Source organism: Lactuca virosa, chromosome 2, assembly GCF_052849685.1.
Source record: "Lactuca virosa cultivar CGN04683 chromosome 2, Lactuca_virosa_CGN04683_v6, whole genome shotgun sequence".
Lineage (NCBI taxonomy): Eukaryota > Viridiplantae > Streptophyta > Magnoliopsida > Asterales > Asteraceae > Lactuca > Lactuca virosa.
Window position 1 is genome coordinate 299,849,346 of NC_136427.1, and position 19,603 is coordinate 299,868,948.

At 34.1% G+C, this 19,603-nt stretch overlaps 1 protein-coding gene and 1 long non-coding RNA gene across 2 annotated transcripts; one reads left to right on the forward strand and one right to left on the reverse strand.

Moving 5' to 3' along the window:
* Positions 1-5,846: 5,846 nt before the first annotated feature.
* Positions 5,847-9,083, reverse strand: LOC145161507 (uncharacterized). The gene is made up of 4 exons (XR_013738515.1): positions 8,353-9,083; positions 7,920-8,212; positions 7,736-7,823; positions 5,847-7,639 (listed from the first exon to the last, which is right to left on the reverse strand). It is a non-coding gene; the product is annotated as an uncharacterized LOC145161507 (long non-coding RNA).
* Positions 9,084-9,355: 272 nt separating this feature from the next.
* On the forward strand, positions 9,356-10,731 carry LOC145157146 (acid phosphatase 1-like). The gene is made up of 3 exons (XM_079076255.1): positions 9,356-9,970; positions 10,163-10,372; positions 10,486-10,731. Exons 1-3 carry the CDS (start codon positions 9,558-9,560, stop codon positions 10,661-10,663), a joined length of 801 nt encoding a protein of 266 aa, XP_078932381.1. The 5' UTR covers positions 9,356-9,557; the 3' UTR covers positions 10,664-10,731.
* Positions 10,732-19,603: the final 8,872 nt, after the last annotated feature.

A 19,603-nucleotide genomic window follows, 5' to 3' on the forward strand; every position in this document is an offset into this window, starting at 1 on the left:
GTGGTTAACCGGCACACTAAATGGTTCTAAGCAAAGGTAGCAAAGGATGACTCATTGTTTGTCATAGTTCGGTGGAGCGTGTGTGGTTAACCGGCACATCGAATAGGTGATTGTAACATTGGGGGCACCATGTAAGTTTGCATGGTTATTCACACCCTGTTTTGTGATCCTCGGCATCCCAGTCACAAATCGAGGGGCATATCGAGATTTAAACATGCCATTGAAAAGTTCAATGAATCTCAAAAGATCTAGGAATTTTCAATAGATTTAAAACTAAATTTCTTTTTCGTTTTTCATGGTGGAAATTAGTGAATCGTCATTCACTTACCTTCAAATGTTCTGCAATTTGGGTTACGGCATCCCTCTCCCAAATTGTAGAGCATTGTGTTGGGTCCTAGCCTTAATATCTCATTTGGGTGATTTATTAAGGATTCAATCAATCAACTAACTTGAATTTTTCTCCCGTTTTGTAGATGTCAAAGTATGACAACTATGGTCTTCCCAAATCCCGTGGAACAAGCTTTTCACATGAAAATGATATTCCATGATTCGATCGGGGAACAAGAGATCATGCTTCACTTCCTCCACCTCCTCCTATTATTCTCCCTAACCCACAAGTTCAAAAGATTGAAAAGTTCAAACTCACTCAAGTCCTTTTGGCAAGTAAACATGAAGAAGGAAAATCAGTGTGTGCACACGTCCTAGAGATGAAGTCACACATTGATAAGTTAAGAATGTTGGGATCGGTTGTCTGTGAGGAGCTGGCTGTTGACTGGGTCCTTTAGTCACTTCCTGAATCATGTAGTGAGTTCGTTAGAGAGTACTATATGATGCATCACAACGTGACCCTCATTGATCTCACCTATTTGCTTATAGCTGTTGAATCAGCAATGATTTGGCGTGCTGGTCAAGCAAATTTGTCTGGTGAGTCAAACTCCCAAACTGTAATGGGCACTGGCAACATCGGAAGTCTAGAAAGAACTAAGTTTATGATTGTCCGATGTGCTGTGCCAAAGGAGTCCATTTGATTTTATTGCCAAGAGAAGGGACATTGGAGACGAAGCTGCCCTAACTACCTGAGAAATCTAAGAAATGGGAGAGTCAAGATGCATGGCTCTACTTCAGGTAAAATCCATTAACTAACTCTTTTAAGTTCCTATTCTAGATTCTTAATACATGATGTAATAAGATTACATTTTGATGTTTAAGGTGTTGGTGCCAAAAAGAAGGAGCAATGGAAATGAATGCTTGAGGAGTCGACTTTGTGACAGGGTAAAGGTCACTGGAGCTGTCACATCACATGAGAATGCATTAGTCTGAAAATACTTCACAAAAAAACCAGAATGACCAAATTCAAAAGAAGCCATATTGTCACAAGTAAATCGACGAACATAAATAAGATTTTTTATGATTTGTGGAGTAATTAAGACATTTTTAAGAGTCAAAGTATGATATGGATTAGGTAGTAAAAGAGTGGTGTGACCTTGATCGGTCACATGAATCAAGGATCTGTCTCCAACTAAAATCGATGAAGATAAATTTTTGCTTTTATCTAAAACATACGAGAGTAAACCCATATTTGAGTGAAGATGAGAAGTGGCTCCGGTGTCCATGTACCAATTTGCATGCCTAGGGTCATTTAGCGACATAATATTGAGCATTTGCAGGAGCGTAGTGGGCTGCTCAGAGGATACCGAAGTCTAATGGGCTACATTTAAGGCTTGTGGAGGCTGTTGGACTGTACTAAAGGCCTACTGAGTGAATGATCTTTGTGATGGAGAACCAAAAAGAACCGGTGCGAGTTCTATTGGGTTGGAGACTGCCTTGGTCCAACGGACTGTTGGGAAGCTGCAAATTGGGCTAGAGTGTAACACCCGCACATTCGGGCTAGTCAATTTAGAGACAATAAGTGTCGAAAACGACTTTTTGATAGAAGGTTATTTAGAATGAATAATCTTAATAAAAGTCGTAGCATATGTGACAAGGGTTCCGTACATATAAAGAACACCGAAATCCGAGTTATGACGAAGAAGTTATGACTCGTCGAAGTTTCGCGGCAAACCGGCACAACACTGCGTGACGTAAATAGTGAATTTACGATAGAGTGCTTTTTAGCCTTAGCGATTTAAATGAAAGTCGTAGAATATGTTAAACCGAGATCGTGCATAAAAAGAACGCCCAAATCTGACTTCGTATGAGGAAGTTATGATTTTTCTAAGTTTCGGCTTAGCAGTACACAACCCGGAGTTCGAATATTAGATCGAGCGTTGTTTATCTGCCACAACCTAAACAAGAATCGAAGATCTCGTTAATAGTAGCGTAACGATAAAAAGACAGACAAAAACGGACGTCAGATGAAGAAGTTATGAATTTTTAATGGACTATTCCTGTCCCGTCCTGTTAAATATATAACTTTAAAAATAAAGTTAGCCGACGGAGTCTAAACGAAAGTTGTAGAGTACGATCCCGCCTACGCGAGGATATAAAGAACGTTGAAAACAGAGTTCGTATGCGAGAGTTATGAATTTTTGAAATCGGGATTCAGATTTGCGAGGTTGATGACGTGGCCGAATCATGCCCACTGCTTGCTCCCCACGATCTCGCACGAGATGCTGACACGTATCGCTTCAGACGCCCAGCGTTTGCATCAGACGCCCAGCATACGAGTACGCCCCGCGTACGATCCCGGTACACCCAACGATCTCGCCTTCCTCGGTCCACAAGCAGCCACGTAGCCTCACCAAACTTCGGACGCGTGTTATACGATTGCTCACTACGCGCAACTTACTTAGGAACTACGCCCAGCTTAGTGCGAGGCCTCGCGCCTATAAATAGGTTGCAAGGCAGCCTCCATTTTTCACACCTCCCACTTCTACTTTCTCTCTCTACTCTCTCTAGACTATCCCAACCCCCCCCCCCCACCCCCTCCCCAAAGCCTAGGGTACCCCTAGCACTAGAAGGAAGCTCCGTGGCGCCCGACGGCTCCGAGAAAAAGAGCTTTTTAGCTTGGAAACGCTGCTCCAGCGAAGCCCGTTTTTTAATAAAAAACTGCAGTAAGTGAGGTACGCCTACCATACTTTAAATATAGCTTATATATAAATATAATATCGTTATTATGAATCTATAAATAAGATTTATCAGTGATTCAAATTCGTTATACTGATTGAACTACTTACGGGAGAGATGTCTAGAATGGTCACGTTGGGTTTGATTGTTGGATTTCAGAAAAGCTATATGCTGAAATGGTCCTGCCTCCCAACTGTCCTGCCTAGTTGATCCTTACTTGATAGATCATGAAGTAGACTTTGAGTTAATGATGAATCTAGACTAATAACTAGTCGCAATAAATATTAGACTAAAACTTAGCGATAATAATGCTAGGTTTCGTCAAAGGAAAATAGAATCGTTAGAAGCGAAGCGCTGCCCGAGTTTGGAATCATCACTTTAACAAGTGAGTGCATAGTCCCTTTCATGAACATGATTTTAATACAAGTATTGAATAATGTATTAAATGTATGTTGGTGTGTAAAATATTTGATATTGCCTGAAATACGTGTTAAGAGCATATCTGATAATATACGATAATTTAGGATACAGAGTAAACCTAAATTAATTAAGAGGAATATTGGGTAGTATCTCTTTATGAGAGCGAGTGAGATATACACAGAGAGTCGAACTTTAAATTTGTCATTGATCCGACATCATTGATTAGACATAGTCAATTGTCCCTAGTCCGAGAGTATGGAATGGGCATAATTATTGATCCGGGAGTATAGATCAGACATACCCGATCCGGGAGTATGGATTAGGTAAGGAGGTTAATTTTAGATCCGAGAGTATGGATCAGGTAAAAAGTTTAATTTTAGATCCAGGAGTATGGATTAGGTAAAAAGGTTAATTTTAGATCCAAGAGTATGGATAAGGTAAAGAGGTTAATTTTAGATCCAAGAGTATGGATTAGGAAATACGGTAATTTTTAGATCCGAGAGTATAGATCGTATCGTTTTAAGGATCGTCGGGGTGGGATGAAATTGCTTATATGATGTGGAATTGTATATATCGTGAGTTCTAAATTATATATATATGGTATAACATTGTGGGATTGAAATCCCTATGTACTCACCAGGTTTCCCAACCTGACCCACTCAGTTTATTTGTATCACAGGTGTCGATATGAAGTTACATTACACTGAGAGATTAAGGAGATATAAATCACTAGTGATAATGAATGTAAGTTCTGTTTATGCTTATGTTTCTTTATTGACGATGACATCCCAATGTTTTAAAATGAATAAAAATACATTTCTTCGGAAATGCTTTGATAACGTATTTATCATGTTTTCTGCGAACAAATTCCGCAACACTTTTCTTCAAAAGGATACTCTGATTTTTAAATAAAGCATAAACAAATCGGTCTTTTCTGGCCATGAAAATGGGGATGTCACATAGAGGAACAGGAAAAAGGCTCGGCTGAGAAGAGACCTGATACCACCCAAAGGCCTAACCAGATGAAGTTGTGGGTGGTATGTTGTTGTGTGACGGCTCTTGTTGCAACCCTCCATAGGATTGACGACCACCATGCCTTCCTCCGCTACGACCACCCCTATAATTCCGACCACCCTGCTCTCCACAAAATCCACCACAATTTTTGTTTTGTTGTGTGGAGTTTGGAGTGAGAACAATGGGAGACGATGCGTAATTAGTATAAGAGATAGAGCGGTGCAATTTTCTTCTTGAACAAGTTATTGATCTTCGAGTACCAACATTGATCGATTATCCTAAAATAATGGGACATGTCATTGATGTTGGATAGTGGTAGCAATGTGACAATATATTATGGATAGCCCATTCAACATATAAGAGACAAGATTAATTTTCGAAACTCTTGCATCCACGTTCTCAAGAAGATCAGATAGAGATTTGACATGGTTGCAATAATCAACCAAAGAAGAATCACCAATAGAGATATTGCGGAGCTCACTATCTAGTTGGATCACCTTGTTGTTCTTATTATCACAGAATAATTTTTCAATAGTCTCCCAAACTTCATGGGTATGAGTTTGTTTTTTGAAGATAAGATGAATTAGAGAAAGAGAAATTGTACCATAAAGCCAAGACTTGACAATGAAATCGTTGTGTTTCCATGTGGCTATTTTCGTGATAGGGAGAGTGTTATTAGGAGCTTTCTTGGCAAACGAAGATGAATGCATAAATGGTGGTGCAAGATGGTCAGCCACCCCATAACCAATGCAGTGAATCTCAAGTAACTCATGCCAGATGTCATAGTTCATCTGAGCAAGATCGACAACAATAGGAACTGCATGCTTGATGTCTATATAGAGTAGGGTTTTTTTGTGAGAGTATGATTAAACATGATGATGATCGATCAAACAGATGATCGATGAAAATGGCATGAAACTAGGGAATGGCTAGGGTTAAGAGGGGAGAAATATCTTACTACTTTGATACCATGAAATCTGATATTTTCCTATAAATGTAACATTTCATTTATATGAGAATATATCACTACTAGAAAAACTGCCTTTCATGACATGCAATGTGTGTCATAAAAGGGTACACATGACATGCAAATGCGTGTCATTGAAGCCCCTGTCATTAAGGAAGACGACACGCATTTGTGTGTCATAAGCTTATGACATGCATTTATGACACACGTTTATGACACAAATTGTGTATCATTAAAGCTCCAGTCATAAAGAAAGACAACACACATTTTTGCATGTCATAATTTAAATGTTTTGAAAAATATAAATTTTTGATAGATTTACAAATTTTCAAATTAAATAACACATTTAAAGTCTCATAATACAAAATAAAACACCATACACAGGAAAGATAATTCATTGCAAATATCATATGTCAAACATAAATAATCATTCCAATAGTAACTAAATGTAATAAATTGTTAATGTTACAAAATATTTATTATAGAAAAACAAAACACAACATTAAAAGGAACTCATTAGTAAGTTCTCCTTTGGTAGTCTTCATGGCAGCTTTAGGCCTTGCAACTTCACCACTTGAAGATGCATCAACTCAACCAGGGTTGACTCTTTTTCAACAAGTTTCCAACACTTAGGGATATAAAATGACTTATGTGGTAAAAAGAGTAAATTATGTTTTTTTTCAAGTCGAATCAATTAAGTATGCTACTATCATTTTAACCAAAAAAGATCTAAATGCACAAAATAACAACTTACTTCAACTTATTTGTAGTAAAAGAAGCTTAAATGAAAGATATAGCAAATCAACTATAGTATGCTGCTATTTCTTTCATTTTAACCAAAAAATACCTAAATGCATGAAATAACATCTTAATTCAACTTATTTGTGGTAAAAGAAGCTTAAATGCAACAAATAGCAAAGTACATTGTTATTTCCTGTACTCGGGGACATAAAATGACTTATGTAGTAAACAGATTAAATTGTGTTTTTTTTTTCAAGTCAAATCAACTAAAGTATGTTGCTATTTCTTTCATTTTAACCAAAAAATACCTAAATACATGAAATAGCAACTTACTTCAACTTATTTGTGGTAAAAGAAGTTTAAATGCAAGAAACATCAAAGTACATTACTATTTCCTGCACTTGGGGACATAAAATGACCTGTGTAGTAAAAAGAGTAAAATATGTTTTTTTTTCAAGTCAAATCAATTAAAGTATGCTGCTATTTCTTACGTTTTAACCAAAAAAGACCTAAATGCATGAAATAGCAACTTGCTTCAACTTATATATAGTAAAAGAAGCTTAATTGCAAGAAATAGATAAGTACATTGCTATTTCCAGCATTTGGTCTTAAAAGCAATTAAGTGACACGTAGTAGGGTAAGAATACTTACAGAACTTGCAAAGATATGATGTTAGTTAGCTGTATTAAGATTGGACTAGTCAAACTATAATTGTTGAGTTGACTATCCTTAGACAAGCATCACAAGAGAACAATCAAGAAACATCATCAAAAGTGGTAATTATAAATGTAAATCCATGGAAAGAACCAAAAACATTGTAAGTAGAAATATTAGTTTAGAAAAAATGACTTACAAGGGTTGCAAATTCTTTTAGAGATCAATTTTTTGGACTAATGTGTCAGATGAAGTTGCATTTCCCAGATCACTGAAAATTTCTAGCCTTGTGGATTCAACTAAACCCAACTTTTAAGCTTCATGTACATATTAATTATAATTTGTCATAATCTAGATTATAAACTGTCCCCAAGACCACGAGCAACAATATCAATGGCTACTAAAACATTGAAATGACCATCTCTAAATCCTAACATATATCAAAATTTTACAATGAAAATCAAACCTTCTCTTTTCTAACTAGTTACAGCCTTCCAAAGCACCAGTGCTCTATCTAACAAAAAAATTAGACCATTTGAGGAGATGTATATGAAGTAGAGTGATGAACAGAAGGTTTAAATAAAGGATCGAATAAGGAAGAAAAAATTAGTTGTGATTTCTATGAACATGCAACTCTTCCGTAAGTCGGATCTCCGCAATATCCCCTCATCAACGTCATTAGGAAAGCAACACCAGAAAAGTCAGGACGAGGTCTCTCAACTGCATATTTGATTGCATCAGTCAAAACTCTTGTAACAAGTACTGAGAACAGAGGGCCTAACAACATATGACAAAAAAAAATTAAGTCATTTCTCATTTAATTTCTCCATTTTTACAAATCAAATATATCTTAATCTTACATATAATATTTACCTAGCACTTCTTGATGAAGATCATAAACATCCTTTCTGATAAAGTAATATATGAGTATGACCACAAGTGGCAATACTATTGCAATAATCTGTTCAATGAAAAACCAAAATCAACTCGGTGTGTAAAAATTTTAAAGTGTCAAAGTGAGAATTTAGTGTTGCATAACACATCAAAGATTGCTTACTCGAACAACCCAAATGGGAATAGTGTTGTCTTGTAAAGGGTATTTTAGGTCTTATATCATTTCGGCTCCAACAAACCAGTGGAATGGTTCTATCACATTTAGAATGATTTCCATGATCACAAGAAATATGAAAACAAACCAATCATGCATGTGAGCCCTTGCCACTTTAGTTCCATGAGTCCTTATAGTAAGCGCACCTAATTGGATTTTTGGCATTTCCCCTAAAGTTTGTTAACCTAAATATTATCCATGGTAGCCAACTCCACCTTCTCCTTATTTCCACCCTTCAAAGCCTGCAATTACAAACAAACAAAAAAAATGTAATCAAACCCTAAATTCACTGGATCGAAAATTTAAAGACCCTTCCTGCTCTACTAACTAATTGGTAGCGACAAGTAACCAAAGATCGATCTAATTAGTAGAAGAATGTTACCTTGCATAGAAGGATTTCATTGGTTTTAGGGTCGTAGATGTCGTAGGTGTCGAGGAAGGTAACGTCGACGTTAATGGCGTGGTGGATGAGCTTGATCATGATAGGTTCATGTTTTAGGGCTCTAAACCCTGAGCTGATACCTCTAAACCCTGTGAACCCAGTTTGACTCTTCGAACTACTGCCATTTTCGAGCTTTGTTCTTCTTCTATGGATCGATGAAAATGAAGGTTGACTGATTACTTCATATAGGGACTGAGAAGCGAGAAGTGGTGATTTTGGTAGCAATTCATGGCGAGGAATCCATGTCGGTGGTAGGGTTATCCGGAGCCGGTGGTGGTGTAGCGGCGGGAGTTGGTGGTTTGGTGAATAAATCCATCGGAAGAAGAATGGATGAGTTGAGAGAGCTTGAGGACTAGGGAAGAGAGCACCAGGCGAAAAACGCGAGAAAGGGAAGCGAAACAAACGATGGAACAAACTAACCCTAAATCACCCAGGCTGGTTTTTTAATTTTTGGGGATTTCGTCTAGTATTGTATACATATTACAAATGGGTTGAAATACATAAAGGCCTAAATCCAATTGGACTATCTAAATACAACATATAAACGGCCACTAACACATATGATCTCCATGAATCGGGTGATTGTGGAATTTGAGTTTTCGATGAAAAACAGATGAGGAAGAGGATTAGACCTATAAAATGAATATGAATGAAATAGCATAACAAATAAAAAAATGAAAATCATGCAAGCACTGAGAGCTTGCACATTTTGCCGAAATGAATAAGAAAACATATATACATTATATATTTTTCTATAGTTGGCTAAAAAAGACCATTGGGAGGACGCAGAAGGATGATCCAACCAACAATTTCAAGAACTTAATTATGAAGCAGAGAGTACAACATCTTAATGCAGAGATTACGTACTGTCGATGATTATGGCATAGCTAGTTGGCCAAAATTAGCATTGGTCAAAATTCATCAATACAAGACTATTTAAATCTAACATTAAATCCGTCACCGATAACCCCATTCCACATCTCGCCAACCGGCTAACCAGACCGGAATCCCACGGACTACTAAGCCGATGTGATTTAGGAGCCGCATTCATCCATTCTTCCAAGTTCTTGGAATCGGGAAAAAGATCAAAACGACAATCCAGAGATTTCAAACCTCTTGATTTTTGTCGTTTTGATCTTATAAACATGACGTTCCTTACATACACCATGTTCTTGTGTCTTGTTTCCATAGCTTTCTCATGTCAAGAAAGCATGGATTTAGAGCTCGACCTCCTTCCAAGACCTTTGATCATTGAATACCCGGAAACCCGACTCAAGAACATGACCGAAGAGCTTACAATGCAATGCACGAGCTGGAGAGTCGCGGTGGAATCAAACAATTTGAATCCGTGGAAAACGATTCCAATGGAATGTGCAGATTATGTTGAAGAATATATGTCGGGTCAGGCTTATAACTTTGATCTTGAAACGGTTTCAAAAGAGGCTCGAGTTTATGCCAAGAGCCTAGAAATAGGTGATGATGGAATGGATGCGTGGATTTTCGACATCGATGAAACCTTGCTCTCGAATCTTCCATATTATTCTGACCACGGTTTCGGGTATAATTTTATAATTATTTTTGTTACAACTTTTTGATTCAGAAATCTTGATTCGGGTCATCAAGATTTCGATTAAAAAAATTCTTGATATCAAGAACCAAATGTGGCTATTTTTTCCAATGATTTTGAAACAAGATGAAAAGAACTCGATAAAAATGATAAATGATGAGAGAAGTTTGATTAATTAATTAGGTTGGAAGTTTTCGATTGCGTCCAATTCGACAGATGGGTTGTTGAAGGAGAGGCATCCGTGATCGAACCCAGTTTGAAGCTATACGAGGAGGTTTCATGGCTTGGGTTCAAGATTATCTTGTTGACAGGGCGTAGCGAGGACAAAAGAAACGTTACCGTTACAAATCTAATCAATGCCGGATATCAAAATTGGGACAAACTCATTTTGAGGTAACTATTAAAACTTTCTCATGGTTTTAATAGTTCCAAGTACATTTAACTTTTTTTTTTGTTCTGATAATTAAGATAGAAATGGATTCTTGTTAATAATTGAAAATACACAGAGGTGACGACGACCAAGGAAAATCGGCAGTTGAATTCAAGTCGAAAAAAAGGAAAGAGATAATAGAGGAGGGATATCGAATTATCGGAAACTCTGGTGACCAATGGAGCGATTTGATGGGTACTTCAGTGGCTAGTAGATCATTTAAGCTTTCTAACCCTATGTATCATATACCTTAATTTGTTATACATAGTTTATCGTCATAACCATTTGTCATTGTATATGTGTAAATTTTTTTAATGAGTAATGTTTTTTTGTACAGAAACATTTGTCTGTGAACATCATCTCTAGGTTATGAGCTAAATTCACATCATGTTAAGTTATTCTTAGTGACGAAATCATATAAATAGAAGAAGAGACCATAGGTTGTTAGGGTTGCGAACAACAAACACACAATTATAAAACGCAAAAGAATATAGAGCACAGATTTTTTAAGTATTCACAGGATTAAGGTAATCGGATTACGTCCATAAGCAAACTAGAGAAGTTTATTGATTATGTATTAATGTTTTCATAATCGGGTTACATCCATAAGCAAACAAGAGAGGTTTATTGATGACAAAATTGCAAGAATGGTCCCTGTAGTATATCAAATATAGCAAGTTTGGTCCAAACAAGTTTGGACTCGTAAGGACGGTCTAAAAGTTTCATTTTGTTACGAGTTTGGTCCAAAAATTTTGAAACTTTTTAAATTGACGGATTTATCCTTAGTATTTCCCTTTTTTTTACTTTTTTGTTTTCTTTGATCAATCTTCTACTATTCATCCATCCCTCCATTTATCAGCCTTTAATATCTCTGTGGTCTTGGGATTTTAAAAGATGCTCATTTAATCTTGTCAAACAACTGATGTTCCAGCTCTCTCAAACGAGGATTTGCAATCTTAAACAAATGATTATCCACCGCCGTTTAGGGTTTTAGCCGCCCGTCTCTCTCCTTCTCCGGCGATGTTGTTCCAACTCCGAAACGAGGGTTTGCAAGCTAACACAAGAAAGATGACTCCGCCCCCTTTCCTCTCAACTACAGATCGACTTCGATCTGCCGCTGCAAACCCTAGCAACTGGAAACCATCTACTGGTTTATCGCTCTGTCGTCGGAAAACCTCATAAGAATCGATTGCCACAGTTACAGGAAACATGAACAACCATATTCTAGGGTACGAATTCAAGTGAATGTGCATCGATTTTCGATCTCTTTCATATCGCTACAGTTGCTGGAAAGATAAACTTCACTAGAAATCCCTCAGATCGCTACATCTTTATCTTTGATCGCATCTCTGATGACTGTTTTCCTTCTCATCCACCACCATTGAACCTCCGTTGCTTCTCCTTATTCTCTGATGCTGGAGAAGAAAGTGATGAGATGGATTAGTTTTTTCTTGTTATTTACTGCCCTAATTCAATTTATGGTTTTATTAATGTGTTCATACGGATTGATACATAGTTGTTCAAGATTATCTTCAATTTCTGGGTTTGCTCATATGTAGAATTTTTGTTGTTTGTTTAAGTTTTAGGTTTTTTCATGTGTTCATCCAAATTTATATGGATTTATCCAAAATAATGGTTTAATTATGAATGAGAGAGAAAGAGGGGGGGGGGGGGGGGGGGGGGGGAGGATCGGGAATAGCAGCAGTTGAGGGTGTTTGGGTGGTGCTTCGATAGGAGGAGGTTGAGAATTTGTGAAATCGTCAGTTCCTCCTTCCCTTCCTTCACCGGAGGTCAAAACGAGAGAGAGAGATGAGTATGTTCTTTTTTCTTTTTTTAGATTTTTGTAATAAAAAAACTGAAAAAAGAAAATACCAAGGCTAAAATCGTCATTTATAAAAAATCAAAACAAGATGGACCAAACTTTCAACAAAATGAAACTTTTGAACCACCGTTGCGAGTCCAAACAACTTGTTTGAACCAAACTTGCTAGTTTTGACATACCACAGGTACCATTTTTGCAATTTTGTCTTTATTGATTGTGTAATAATGTTTATAATTATATTTGGATCTATATATAGAGTTTGGTATTTGATTTCGACCATATTGCTAAATTTTAGTAGTGTGGTTATTTAAAATTACATAAAAATGCAACAATTAAATTGAGGAATAGTTTTAATGATTGTGTTTTTTTACTTAAAAGTTGTATTCTAAATATAAAATCTATCTTTTTGTTAAACTATACTTATGAAATTTATAGAACAAATAATACTTATGAATCCTTTATAATGATTTTGCATATTAATAATAACATAAGTTTGGAGTTAGACCTTATGAAAAAAATGTTTGAATTAACACATATGAGGTTAAATAAGAATCTTAGAGTTCGAAAAAAATGACCCAATACGAATACAACCTAGTAACTAAAGGGTTCGACTGAGATTTTCAACGTGTTTAATCAAACGGGTCAACCAGTTTCACATGTTTAACTAAGGTGTTGTTTGTTTTTTCGAAGCGAAAATTCATGAAGTCTGCAGACCACCTCTGCAACCCTCTGCAGTAGAAGAGGTGGAACAAACGGCTGCAGCGTATAATAAGAAGCATGTTTTAACATCTGCAGACTGTTTGAAACTTAAATAAGCTAATTTTATAAACTGAAAATAGCTCAACACTGAAATTTTAATAATTATAGTCTTAAAACATTGAAAAAGTACTAAACAGAACATGTAAAAAAAACAAATATATAAAACTTCTAAAAAAAATCTAAAAAAAGCTATCAGTTTTATTTTAAAAAAAAAACTAATTTTAAAAAATATAAAAAAAGAGAATAATAAAAAAAATTAAGAAAGCATTGCAAACGATGTCTACAAAGTTCGTAAAAAATTACACACGTTAAAAAAGATACAACTGAAACTGAACATATTATTAACAGAACCTGTAAAAAAAAATCAAAGATTCAAGTTATAAAAAATTATGGAAACTATAAAAAGAAATTGTATCAAATCCGTAAATCAAAGTTAAAATAATAATAATAATAAGTTATACCAAAATTCTAAAAAAAACCATTTGGAAAGAATGAAAGCTAAAGACATTTGAAGAGGTAAGTCAAGTGTTGTGTCGTGCAGAACACGTGAAGAGGTTTTGTAGTCTGAAGTCTTGCAAAAAAAACAAACTGCTCCGAGAGGGCAAGTGTTGCGCGTGTGCTGCGCTGCGCAGCAAAAAATGATTTGAAAAAGTTTTTTTAAAAAAACAAACAGCACCTAAATGAGTTGTGTAGAATTTTCAAAGAGAATCTTGAAACCCTAACAAAATATTCAAGGAGTAATATTATAAAAGCCCTAAAATTTTAACGCGTATTTGGAAAAAAACCCTAATATTTTTTTTTATTGTTATGGCCACAACTTTCTCGCAGAATTATCACTCTAGCCAACTTAACGAGTTTCATGGTTAATTTGGTTAACTTTTTTGCAAAATCAGTCCTAAAATGTTTAAATTTGGTCCCTTAGGTTTGCAAAAATTTACACCACATTGTTTTTTAAACTTTATTTTTCGTTTTGGAATACTTTATTTATTTTCGGTTTTTTTATAAATATATATACATTTTTTATTTTCTTTTTATATATATACTTTATTTATTTTCATTTTTTAACTTTATTTTTCAACAATTTAATTTTTTTTACCTATTTACCTTTTGTTTTTTTATTTTTTAGTGTATATATAGAGTATATTAGAGTTTTTTTAGTTTTTTTCATATTTTTTCGTATTATATTTCAATTTTTTCATCTTTTTATTTTTTTTCTTATTTGTTTTCCAATTATTTTTTTTATTTCTTTTGTATTTTTAACTTTTTATTGAACTTTTTCAAAAAAAAATTAAATGTATTAGGATATTATAGTATATTACAATTTTGATAATTTTATAGTTTTTTAATTTTTTTATTTTTATTCAAGTAAATAAAATAGTTATGTTTATATATGTAATTTCGGTCCAATTTATTTTCTTTTTGTTTTTTTTTAGTGTTATTATATTTATGTTACGAAAAAAACGAAAATTAAAAAAAAACTAGCTTGTTTATTGAGAATTAGTGTTTCAGTGTATTATATAACTTGTAAATTAAATCATATTTCTATATGTGATATCAATAGTTTAAATTCAAGATAACATTTTTCAATTTGATAATAGACTAAAAGAAAGAACAAAAAAAAATAGTAGTCGTTCTCTATAAAAAAAAAACTTGTTATAGTAATTTATATTAAATTCAAGTTCGTTTACTTAAATTAAATTAAATAAAAACATTAGAAAAATCATAAATAACTAAAATAGAAAAAAAATAGAAAACAAAAGGTAAAAATGTAAAAAAAAAATTAAATTATTGAAAATGAAGTTAAAAAATGAAAATAAATAAAGTATATAAAAAAGAAAATAAAAAATGTATATATATTTATAAAAAAAACCGAAAATAAATAAAGTATACAAAAAACGAAAAATAAAGTTAAAAAACCATGTGGTGTAATTTTTTGCAAACCTTAGGGACCAAATTTGAACTTTTTATGAATGATTTTGCAAAAAAGTTAACCAAGTTAAACATGAATCCCGTTAAGTGGGCTAGAGCGATAATTCTACGAGAAAGTTGTGGCTATAGCAATAATAAAAAAAATATTATGGTTTTTTCCAATTACGCGTTAAAAATTTAAGGTTTTTATAATATTAGTCCAATATTCAAAGAAAAACATATCTAACAAAAAAAAAAAGAAAAAAGGAAAACATATTAACAAAGTTGGTTGTCTAGAATTTTTTTTTCTTTTACTCTTGTTAATACTTCGTACCAGTTTTACAATTTAAATACACCCTTTTAGCACTAGAAGCATATCGAAAGAAATGTAAATCATAAACTGATAAATGCAATTGAAGAAAAAAGCCAACAAATACTCTCAAATTAATTTGGTGATGACGTTTTTACAAGAGCATGAAAGTTTGAGTAAGACGATGACAATGATTCTTCACCAATGGAGGAAGAAGTAACGATGGGTAGATTGGTCAATTTTTCTCTTATAGAGAAAGGAACGAGGAACAAAGAAAAACAGAAACGGCATTCCCTGTGTAACCTGACATTCCTTTACCCAAACAATTCTTTTGAAGAGGAATGGAATTGTCCATTCCATTCTTTATTTTGTCAGGTCCGGCGTATAGTTACTACTACAAAGTCCTAAGTCAGGCGTTTAGGCAAAGAAACTGCAAGTTCCGTTCGCAGGCTATTCATATGCGATGACATGACAACATAAAACATCAAAAGTAGCTGAATAAACCAATGCATTTCTTCCGTTATGGCAGAGATGTTGCCCGCTCAATCTTCACTTTCATCTTCATCTCCGGCTGATAAAGTTGTTTCCATTGACGACCTTCTGACGGGAATCCTCTCCCGGTTACCAGTAAGATCCTTACTTCGTTTTAAGTCTGTATCCAAACACTGGTACTCTATAATTACAAACCCTAGTTTCAAACTCCTCGATCCTCCTTTGGGCCTGTTTGTACCAGTTCGAATCAACAAACCGTACCTAGAACAATGCTGTTCATTGGATTCAAAGGGAGGGATATGTTTGTATTTCAATTTGGATGAAGAGAGTATTCATGAAATACAGACTCCTCTTACTCTTAGACTTCTTGGCACTGGTCTGGATGTGCATTCATATTGGAATCGTATATATGAGTCCCGGGATCAGTTGCTTCTTGTTGAAATCAATGGTCCTTTTAAAGTTCAAAGTTCATGAATTGAAGAGAGATTATTCAGCGTGGACTGTAAATTGTAAAATACCATGTTGATCTTGAGGAAGTTGGTGTGTGTTACCCTGAGATCATGCAACCTCGGCTTGCAATCAAATTTGAGTTGTTTGTAATGGATCTTGTGTTGGGAGAAAAGGAAGATGATTGGTTCTTGGTCCTTGAAATAGTTGGGAAAGCTCTAAGATTAAACCTGATAACAAAGACTTTCCACAAGCTCCATGATTTTCCAATATCTCGCTATTACAAACCCTATTGTGTATACAGTGGATTGCAGAATGTTTTTCAATTCAAGGAGTCTCTCTACAGCTTTTGATGCATCCATTGATAGGTACGTTTTTGTGATTGTAATTTCTTTATTACTGATTGATGAGTTGCTAAGCATCTTGGTCTGTTCTTGTTGGAAACTCTATCTGATGCATTGTTAGCAATTTTTGTTATAATGTTTCTCTTCTTTGTTTTTCTTTTTGCTGGCTATCACACATTTTCCTTTGAAATACGAAGGAATTTTGAAAAAAAAAAAATTGTGGGTCAGTTAAAAAATGTTTATAGAAAATAGTCATTCTAATAATTGTCCCGTTCTTAAAATATGTGTGCCAAATGTGAAATGAGATTAATGTTTAGAAATAGGTGATCTGTCGTAAAAGTTTTTGAAAGTGGTTATTAATTAAATAGAAATTAAATATCCTTTTATATTTTCTTCCTACTTTCTTCCTATTCATCCTCCTACCGTATCAAATATTGAATTGACAAGTGGATTAAAATACTATTAATTTTATTAAATGTGTCATTAAATGTGACACGTGTCAACATTTAATATGGTAGGGGATGAATAGGAAGAAAATGTAGGAGAATATTTAATTTCTCAATTAAATATGATGTAAATTAATAGCATTTTCTTTGATAGATTTAGTAGAAAAATGATGTGAAAAAAAACATATACGATATCAATGATTTTTTAAAATGTCATTTTTTTAGAGAACAATAATATATTGTTACCAAGGTTGTAGAAACTCGTTACTCGGTACCCATTCGGCCGACTACCGAGTAGCGAGTACTCGGGAGTACTCGGGGAGTACTCGGATTTGGTAATTCATGTAGAAATATTTTTAGGGAAATTATATATGTCAAAATCATAAGTTAAAATCATAAGTTGATTGAAATATATAACAAAATTAGATACACGTGAATGCTCAAAAACTAAAAAAACACATAATGGTCTCACTTCGTGAATAATTACTGAAAATTTAAGATATATGATTATGTAGTAATAATCGCAGGTGTGTGTGTTAAATAATAAATCATTAAGTATATTATACATATTAATCACCGAGTTGACCGAGTTTTACAACACTGCTCAGTTCAGTAAGGGGTCGATCGGGGAGTACTCGGGATTCTGTAACTCGCCTCGGTAAGGGGCCGAGTAGCGAGTACTCGGAGGAGTAATCGGCCAATTCGACGAGTTTTACAACACTGATTGTTACATATTATTAATCATATAGTTATTCATTTACTTTGTTTAGAAGTTTTATCGTGGTCATTTGCAATTTCAATTTATAACAATTCTTAATAAACAATCGATTATTATTTAGTATTGTTTTTTTTTTTTTTTTTGACAAAATGAGTAAAATTGCAACTTTTCATATTCAAACGGTATATTCGGTACAAAAAAAATATCTCTATTTATAAAACACTTAATTATATATAGCCCTAAACAATATTATGAACTGTCAACTGACGATAGGAGGGCAAGCTTGGTCCATCTCCAACGAACGTAATGTAGCTTTTTCTTCTTTTTGTTGTTTGTTTTTTTAGCAAGACAATATTTCTCAATAGTAGAAGACAATCGATATTGGTGTTTGTTTTGTTATTTTTGTAGTTATTTTCCTATGTTTTTCTTGTGTTTCCCTTTTCTATCCCATTGTAGCAGTGCTCCGTTTATTTATTTATTCATAGAGCACTTTACATATCCAATATCTAATGAGGAAGAAAAACTCACATTTCTCTCTCATTTGAATAGATGTTGGATTTATATCAATTTCTAGGTTTTTGAGTATTAGTGTTGTTTTATTTGGCTGAAAGTGAGACAAGTATTAGTTAAGGTGTAGACGTGTAGTGGTGTACTAAGACAAGTTGCTAGGACAATAAGTAGAGCCAGGCCCATAGACACTACATTAAAATTGGACCATCAGGTACTTGAATAGTTCCATTTCCATAATTCCATGTCTAGCGTCCTTTAACCTCTCTTGTCGATCAAGACCTCATGGATAACATTGGAAATGGCATTGAATCAATAAGTCTCATGGTCAATATATACAAGTACCTTTACGGCTTTACCTACTAACTCATGCTCATCCATAAATATGAAACAAAACCACCTTACTTATGGATTCTCATTTCATTATGCAAAGACAAACACACTTGGACGGTACAACTAAGTTTATGTTGTTAGAATTGTCTAATAGCCGAAAGTTGTATCATTTATTTGTATAGAAATATTCGAGAAAAATAATTATAAGTTTTTGAAATGTGTAAAATGAGATAAAAGGTAAAAGTTAAAAGCTCTAAAAAACTACTTGAAGCAGAAAGACCTTTGATATTAGGTGTTTCTTTAACTTTCATGGACAAATTTTCAGTTAGGAAGCCATTAAGTTAGTTGCATTCTCATATGTGCAATCTCAAATTAACTTGTAGAGGTATCTCACATCCTATATTTGTACATTATTTTGAATATCTTTAAAAATCTTCTAAATGCAATTTTAGTTTCGGCTAAAAAATACCTCCCTTCTTGATTTATTTATTGTCTTGTATGTATTAACTAGTAATTTGTATTTTTTTTTTTTAGTCGATTAAGTTTACCGTTAATTTGAAGTGGGCAGCTTTTTATAAAAAAAAATATTGAAATGATCCACAACAAGAAGTAGTTGTGGCACTACTAGGTTTCAACTTGATATACATACTAATACTTTTAAAAAGACTGAATGGCCCAAAACATGATTTATACTGACCGAATGCTTTGGTCACATGAATGCTATCATATTGACATTGTTTTTAATATGTATGATCATATCCTTCATCCAAATAGGAAAATTGGCACATAATCTAGAAAAAATGTAAATAATTATCAAATACCAAAACAAAATAAAATAAAAATAAAAATAAGGATTATATATTTTGTAACTTTCTAATAACATAAAACAAAATTTTGTGTAGTTATAACTTGCAACGATTACAATCCACCAATCACTATCACTTAGGAAATAGAAAATGAAAGAGCGGGGGAGTGGCCGAGTGGGGATAGAGGGATATTAAAACAAGTGGGCCAGCGGTAGTGCTTTTAAATGGGCCACTCCTGCACAATAAACCAATCATCATTTACTTCCGGTCTCTCTATGTGGGCCACAATATACATTTTCAAT